The 8,741-nt window shown below is 42.4% G+C and overlaps 1 protein-coding gene across 2 annotated transcripts in view; it reads right to left on the minus strand.

Moving 5' to 3' along the window:
- SPDL1 (spindle apparatus coiled-coil protein 1) overlaps positions 1-5,467 on the minus strand; it is a 43,225-nt gene extending 37,758 nt beyond the window's left edge. For both annotated transcript variants that reach the window (XM_019534857.1, XM_019534856.1), the window contains exons 1-2: positions 5,359-5,467; positions 1,441-1,641 (exon numbers count right to left, since the gene is read on the minus strand). In XM_019534857.1, the coding sequence (XP_019390402.1) occupies positions 1,441-1,599 (159 nt within the window). In that variant the 5' untranslated portion in view covers positions 1,600-1,641; positions 5,359-5,467. The remainder of the gene's footprint in view (positions 1-1,440; positions 1,642-5,358) is intronic.
- Positions 5,468-8,741: the final 3,274 nt, after the last annotated feature.

Below are 8,741 nucleotides of genomic sequence, written 5' to 3' on the forward strand. Positions count from 1 at the left end.
GGTGCTGGCTCCTACCCTGGGGGTCTTTAAGAAGAGGCTTGGTGCCTACCTGGCTGGACTCATTTTGAGTCCAATTTTTCTCCCGCCCAGGCAGGGGGGTTGGACTTGTAGGGTCGGAAGGGACCTTGTAGATCTTCTTCTATGATATCCGCAATTAGATCAGTATCAGCTGATGTGGCTCATTACTAATTGGCCATTGGTATCTGCCCAAAACATCTTTATTGGTGCACCCCTAGACCCTATTATATTTTCATCATTCCCTGTGGTAAGACAGTCTGGCCTCAAGAATATTTCTCGAGTCTAGTTAGCATATTCATTTCAAGCAGAGTTTTAAGATTGAGACCATAGATGCTGCATAGTTAGTTACAGAAATGAAAATTAAGAGAAGGATTAAAATCACTATACAAAATATATAATGTGGCATCTGCAGAGTTACAGCTGGTCAAAGACATTTAGAGTTAAGAGTATAAGTAGCACTAGATGGGCAAAAAAGTTTGGCTGATTTGACCTACCTGAAATGGATAAACATTTTGCTTGGGTCAGGTTAGAGTTTGTTATATACCTATTTTGAATTATGTCACTTGCACTCACAAAATGGAGCTTTTGGCAGGGCAGGAATAGGAGGCATCCTAGTATCGTTTATGCATTACTGGAGTACTTTTGCAAATAAAAATCTTATGATTTGAATTCTCTCCTCACCTGCTAGGTTACCGGCAGCAATTTACCCAAACATGGTAAAATACAGAACAAAAACCAGACCTTTTATTTTAACAGCAAGAGTTGCCAACAAGACATCCTGACCCAGCCGTAGCAAAAAAAAAAAAAAAATGCACATTTCCAACTATTCTGAAGGCTTCTGATGTCTCTACCTACTGTAAAAACTAACACTTTAATTTCACAAAGGCTGTTTTGGGACCCCAGAGCAGCAGCTGTCAAAAACCAGATCCCTGTTGGGATAGCAGGAGGCAAGAACATCTAAAACAAGATAATCAAGATCACACCTACTCAATATCTACTAATTATACACACAGGTATAAGTGTATTTACTTCCAAGAAGCTTATTTTAGCCCCTCCTAGTAGAAATTTTAGGGTTGGTCTCCATGCCTTACATTTTAGTTTATTTGAAAAAGTTGCAACCCATTTCTGTTTACATTTAACTAAATATGCTGTAATGTGCAAATCAGATGACGTCTATGGAGATTCAAACAACTGTGTAAAGCTAATCATTGAGCTATGTTCTATGGTCACCTGCAGCAACATGTAATATAGAATGAAACCGAAAAAAACCCCGTAAGGGTACAAGCTTAAAAAGTTTCTGCACTTACAAATAATGTACTTCAAAAGCTACTTAAAAACAGATATTTCAAATCACTGAATTAGTAGCTAGAAACTCAGTGTTCTTTAGCATTTTCTATATTTAGCCAGAATTTAAAACTTCACCTCAGTTTTTTCAGTCAATTCACTGCGCATTTGATCCAACTGATTCTGAACCTCATTCTGTGATTCCAGTAAATGCAAACCATACTGTGCTGCCTTCCTCCGCTCATTCTCTGCTTCCTTGAGTTGACGACGAAGATTCAAAATCTCTTCTGTCTCCATTTTCTTTTTTCCAACTTCTTGAATGCAGGTCAGTTGAACAAGCTAAAAGTCAACATGAAACCATAACCTGTTAAATACCAACTAGACAATGTCATTATTTTCTGAAAGGTAAGATCCCTTAATAATTTAACAACATAAAGGACCAAGATGAACAGAGGAGTGTTAAACTTGCGAGATTTAGTCACTTTACTCCACAGCTGATTATTCTATAAGTCAGCCCTCATTTTCAATGTAAGGTCTATAATTTATGCCATATATGAATGGACAGGTATATAACTGCAATAAATCAACTCTGTGGAGTGCTACTGAGGAACTGGCCAGATTTCTGATACTGCCACAGGATATTAAGCAACCCACAGAGATCCTGTTTAAGACAGGACTTAATGTCCGATTCTACCCTTCAAACTCATAGGTATTTAAGCTACCTATAAAGCCAAATAAACTCACTTAGTTTAAAAAAAAAAAAAAAAATCACCAGATTTGGTATTGGGTTCATTCTGGCTTTTTCCAACTTACATCCCCATTCTAATCAGAATACAGGTGCCCATGGAGAAAATTCATACTCCAGTTCCTGCAATTTTAAATGCTATATTCAGTAAAATATTATTGAGATATAACCATGTTTGGCCTCATATAAGATGCTGGAAACCCTTCAAGTCTGGGAGCTGCAAACCTTGAAGCTCAATACCACAGCAAATACCAGTATGAAATTTGGTCACTGAAGAAAACTTTTGTGGTAGATTTTAGATAACAGAGCTCAAGAAGTAGAAGCTGAAGTTTCCATGCTCAACTAGGTCAATTCTTATGCCATTACTGCTTTAAACTGCTTCTTATCTTGGTGACAACCTTCTATTGAGACTGCATGGAGACTGCACAGGATAGGAAACTTGGTTACTTTGAATCACACCACTTACCAGACTCCAAACAAAAGATGTCTAGACATCTCAGAACTAGAGACATAGAAGGATTCAAAGCATTACTTGCAATTTTTTTGCATCAGAGGTGAACAGTTTTGAGCTGGGAGAAATAACTTAGAGTGAATTTAAATCACAATTTAAACCATCAAATGTAAACTCACAATTATAATAAAAAATGTTCCATTTGTACTTCAATTATTTTCTAAATAAAGCTAAAATTTTATTTAACATAACCATTAAATCATGTAGATTTGCAACTAAAGATTGTTTATTACTTAGTCATCTATTATAAGGTTTTTCACATATTTTACATTTTTTGCTTATAAAACTTAAAGATAGGATGCTGGACTAGACGAACCACTAATCTGCTTGCTTGCAATTCCCATGTTGCTCCATTTTTGTGAAGAATGCACAATAACAGTTGGTATGCATCACTTGGTAAAATTTAAAATAAAAAACTTCACCATGCAACACATAGTAATCTAAATTTATGAAACAAGGAAACTTTTCAGTAAACAAACTAACCCTTAGCAACCTGAAAAATATATTTTAGTACTATATTCTTTTTTCCGTTTGAGATAACAGAATCTTACTTAGATGTGAAGTATAATTTGATAGTCCTTACTCTACTTCTACAAATTAATGCTGGGGGGGGGGAGAAATGTTCATAACTCACCCTCAGGAGTTCATTCAATTCCTCAGGATTTTATCTTCAAGGTACAATTTTCGTTTAAGGTTTATTTAATCTAAACAAACAGAAAATATCTTCAGAGCTCTTCATATCATGCACCTCTGACAAAGTGTCTGTTGCTGCATAGTGATTTGCATTTTTAAAAGCTGAGATCCCATAGAAATGCAAATTCTATTGAAATCCCATCCGAAACAGCTGCCAGCTGGCTCAAAAGCAGCCAATCCATACAAGGCTGCCAAGGAACAGTGAACCAGCAGGAGACTTGGAAGAAAATAAAGGGGGGTTCAGAAGGGGAGGAAGGAGATGTCAGGGCCAGAATCAAAACCACATACACCCCACAATAGGGTCACAGCTAGGACCCTCTTGTATTTGTATTAACTGCACTGAAGTTGATTGTTAATTTCAACTCAGTCTCTTCCCCAGTTCTCACAACTTCCTCTTCTCAAACACACAGAGCTATTAAGACGGTTTACTATCTACTTGCTTACCAAAACAGAGAACCAAAGAAAACAAAGGGAAGGAAAGTGAAAGTTCCATAGCACATCAAACATAACATTTTAACAAGGCCCGTTACCAATTTCATTTAACGATGAGATTTTATCCTCAATAAACAATTTTGGGGGAAAAAAAAAGTGTATTTAATCTAAACAAGCAGGAACTTCAGAGGTCTTCATATCCTGCACCTTTTGTGGAAGGAAGGATAGCGACATATAGCCACTATGTGGGGCAAAGGGCAGAAGAGCGTTTATGTTTAATATCATTTAGATTGGCCCTAATAAAGAACAATCATCCCAGGAATTTTACTCGTGAACTACCAACATGGCATTACAAATGAAAAATTCATAGCCTACACTAACTGCAGAATCCTATTTAATTTCAGATTAAAATAAACTACCAGTCACCTAGTAAACACGCTCAAGATTCTGAGCAGAAGTGACTAGTCTTATCCTCACTCAGCTCCTGGTCAACATTTTTTTTTTTACTGCTCAAAAAGAGAGAGAGATATAAAGAGAAAGAGACTATAGCTCTGTTCCTGCACTTCCTGAGAACAGGAGAGCCCCGTAGGTCACTTCCAAACAAAAGTGAGGAATCTGCATCACTTCATGTCAAATGTGATCTAAACAGGCCATATGTGTGAGAGCCAGTGATGCATATACTTCTTCACACCATCCTCCAAGCACAAACTTTTTCAACTAGCCATGGGAATTTCAAAGGCTATTTACTTTGAACCATTTAATGCAAGGTTCTTACATGAGATTCTTAAAGCCCCCGTACCAGGGGTGTTAACACTTGACAGTCGAGCACGCCCAAGTCACTCAGCTTGCATCCCCTCCTGTTCAGTCCCTATCCTCATAGCAGGAAGAGTTGAGAGTAAAAGATGGCTTTATTCCAATGAGCCAAGTAGGACTTCTGCTCTCCAGCGTTGCACTCCCCAGCTGCTTCTGGCCACAAAAGAAACCTTTGCAGTCTTGTAACTATCTCTGCTCTTGGGATAACAGAAAGGATGCAGTAGGCCCCACGCCACTTGGACTGAACACAACACTCAATGCTTCAGGAGTGTTGCCAGGTGTATGATTATGATTGTATTTATACAATAATTTCAACCCCTGGATGATGTGCAATCAATAACAGAAGAAGCGTTCAACATGTACAACAAATTTGGGGGCAACTAATTGGATGCAGCCTATGCTAGACTCAAGCTCCATTCAGAGAGCCTCAATGGACTTTTAGGCCTGCTGTCAGCATTTTTACGCCTGCTGGCCTCGGAATAGAGAAACGCTTCAATTTTTGATGACCCAGTTCTCACTCCCTCCCTGGCTCGTTACACGAGCGATATAAAGTAAATAAGACGACAGCTTTGCACACCTATGTACATCTCTTTCAGAGTAAGATCGTCTTCCAGTAAATACGATTCTTTGGCGGGTCCGATATGATCCGCTCAGGGACGGGTGCGGCTCCTGTCAAGCCAGCCCAGCACCGCGGCCTCCTGCCACCTCTCGCCCGGGCTGTCCCGGCCGCCTCCCCACGCGCTCAGTACAGGGGTCCCGCGCCCCAGCCCTGAGGCGCCCGGCCGGATAGGATAGGATAGGATAGGATAGGGTCGGGTCGGGTCCGGTCCGGTCCGGTCCTGCCCCGCCTCATCAGCCTCACCAGCCCCACTCCGCGTACGTTGGTCTCCACCGCCTCTCCACAGCGCGTTTAAATTCGGCTCCGGGAGTTGACGCGCAAAACTCGCGAGAGCAACATTCCCCGCCCCCGCGCTCGGCTCGGCTCGGCTCCTTGCCTCGGCGGGCTGCCGCACATGCGCAATGAGCGAATTTTCACCCGAGAAATGCGCGTGCGCCATCGGACAGAGGGGGTTGCAGGTATCGGTGGCTGCGGCTGCGGCTGCCTTGAGCGTACATGTGTGGCGGTGCCGGGCTGCGCGGGGAGGCAGTGCACGGTCCTGTGTGTGTTTTCACGCGCACGGGCTCCCCACAGTGCATCCGCCGGGGGCTCTGCCCGGCCCAGAGGAGAGGTGCCACCGCCCCGGTGCGTCTCTCTGTGGCCACGAGCCGCCTCTTGTAACACACTGAGCCCCGCGCAAGGAAGAGCGCCTGGCCGGCAGAAGCTTGTCTCCCTATCCCTTGGTCCCACGAAAGCTCTCCCTAAGAAATCCCTGCCTCTTGCTTACTGCTAGGCCACACCATGGCTTACACTACAGAGACACCCCCGTGTTGAAGCAAAGTGGAAAAGCCAAAAGATGCCAGCGATGACCTTTGCCTTTTACGTGATGAAACTGCAAGTCCAAAAGGGAAGTCAGCCGAGCCCAAAACAGCCTGCAGCTGGGGGCTCTCCTGAGACCTCAGTCCTGGTTTGGCCAAGGACTCTGTTTTTTTTACAGCGCTTCATACATTCAAAACCTGGTTCCAAAGAAGTGTGGCTCTCGGCGTTCAGCCTTTCTGCACACTAGCTCCTGCCAGCTTCTTGCAGACCAGGCTGAGGGAGGAAACTAATTGGTGAACTCTAGTTAAATATTTGATCGTGGCAGACATGCTGAGCACTGCATTGGCACTTGGCAGGACTGGCAGAATCCCATTCTCCACGGTGTCGTTTAAAAGGTCTAAAACTTGGGAGTATCTCTTGAGAGAAGGCCTTGCTTCCTTACCTACTGTCCTATGCTAGAGGCCAGCCCCTTTGTTACTACTGCCCCAGTCACAGTGCAAGGGCAAGAAAGGCACCAGCCGCAGGTTCTGACTTAGATGGGGCACCAGGAGTCTTTCCCATAGCAGGCACAGAGCTGAACAGCACAACAGAGCAGGTGCCAGCACCAAGCTCAGCAGTGATCTGGATTGCGAGTGGAGTGGAGTGATGTTCCCCTCGGAGGCTTTGCCATGGGAGTTTCAACCTTAAGGGGCAAACAGGGCACCAGGAGCCTGTACTGCAGTATCCCAAGCTCATTGCTAGGAGACAAGCAGCAGGAAGAGCAGCTCCTGCTCTAGTGAGGAGAGGTGCAGGTAACACTTCCCAAATCTGGCACTGTTGTAAACCAGGAATTAAATAAACAACTCTGCAGCAGTTATCTGTGATATGCTGGGCAAAAATAAAGTCCTAATACTGACAGACCACAAACCTGTTTGCAAAACATTACTAATATATGGTTAGAAATACTAGGGGGAAAGCCAATAAGCCATGTTTCAGCATGTATGTCATGATCAATTTTTTAGAAAGAACCAGAACTTAAATGTTTTTCAGTTTGTATAAGATAACAGATTTGGTTCTTGTTGGTAGTAATTGGATTCACAAATTAAATTTGGACTGGACTAGATAAACGTAACCAAGGTGATTAAAATTAGGGCTATGAATCAGGACATCCTGGATTCTAGTCCTGTTTTTGCCACATATAATCTGACTACCTACCATGAACACCTTGAGCTCAGCAGCATTGCTGTAAAATAAGGTTAACAGTTCTCTAATTCTCTGTGAAAGGAATTATAAAGATGTGTTGCTGTTGGTACGGCTCAGAAAATATAAAGTAGTTTGTAAATGCTAAATATCATCACTAGCCTCATATATCAACTGTAGGCTAAGTGTCTTGTTAAAACATGAAGCATTTAAAATGACTGAGGTAAAAACACATATTTCAGGAAGAGCCATTAAAAAGATTTTAAGACCAACCCATTACTTTGAACTTTAGCTAGAATCACAAATCAAATTTATGCAGCTGGAAAACTTTCTCAAGATTATATTTTATGCTGCATGAAATGTCTGAGTAAACTGCTAAACAAAACCAATTCTTTTTGCCAGTTGCAAGATACATTGGTTACAACTCTTTAGCCCATTCTTGATTTCTAAAGTAGGGCTTCTTAACCCCCTGTAGGGCAGATCAGGCGCCTGCAGCCCTGTCATCTTGCCCTGTGGGGCTCCCCATGGGTCTGTGAAAAGCCCTATGGGTCAGAAGTCTGCACATTAGATTGGGCACATCTAATAGGGCTCAATCAGATGGGATCTCAATTAGATGGACTCAATCGTGGTGAATGGAGCTGGATTGAGGTGGCAGAGCCCTGATCCAGGGGCATAGGCTGGATGGAGGCAGCATGGGACCCCAGAGCTAGAGCTGGAGCTGGAAAGGGGTAGTGCAGAGCCCCGGGGTCTGATCCTGATATCCAGAGTCATGTGGGAGGAGCACAAGGCCCTGGCTTCTGATCCTTGCACTCAGGTTGCGTATAGGCCAGCTGAGGCCATGTGGGGCCTCATCCCATGGACCAGCCCTACCCCACTCATGTGGCATAGGCAAAAGTTTGAGCACCACTCTTCTGAAGTATTGACTCTTACTTGAAAATATGATGTCTGTAGAAATAAAAAGGTTGGGGTTTGTTTTATTGTTCACAGATAACTTCTTTATTACTTAGTGAAACTGTCGAACACTGTAAATGTGTGTAATGAAATAAGCATGAATGAAAGTGTTTATTGTTTTTTGCAATTTGCTGTGTACAGTAGCCTTCATTCTGTGATCAACTTCTTGCTAGACTTTAGCAGCTTATGTTTCAGCAACCTACATTTAATTATCTCTTTTTTTTCCATTTTAAATTGTGCTTCACCTCAGTAGCCTGTGTCTATAACTGAATTAGTATCATAGCTTCTGCTAATGCATCCCTCTGTTTGCCCTCTATCACCTATAGTGCAGTTTGTGTATTTATTTCAGTGCAGAGAGAGAGAAATCCTGACTTCAGTTCTGTTCAAACATTTTGATTAAGTTTTTGTGCTCTTGACCCTCCAGAGAGTGTAAATGCATGCATTTGTCTTGTCCCCTCAGTTTTAGCAGGGTCAATAAGCAAACATTCTTTATCACCAATTATACTGAGGATTTGCCCTGAAGTAGAGGGATTGTTTCCTTTATGTAGGTCAGGGCTACCCAAGTGGCAGTCCATAGGCCAAAACCAGCTCATTATGTGGTTGAATCAAGTTTACATAGCACAGCATAGATATATATCCAGGGTAGCTTTGCATGTATTAGCTCTGGAAACAAAATAACTGCAGTTGTACTGTGCAGG

The sequence above is a fragment of the Crocodylus porosus genome, unplaced genomic scaffold (genome assembly GCF_001723895.1).
Source record: "Crocodylus porosus isolate Cpor-Errol unplaced genomic scaffold, CroPor_comp1, whole genome shotgun sequence".
Lineage (NCBI taxonomy): Eukaryota > Metazoa > Chordata > Crocodylia > Crocodylidae > Crocodylus > Crocodylus porosus.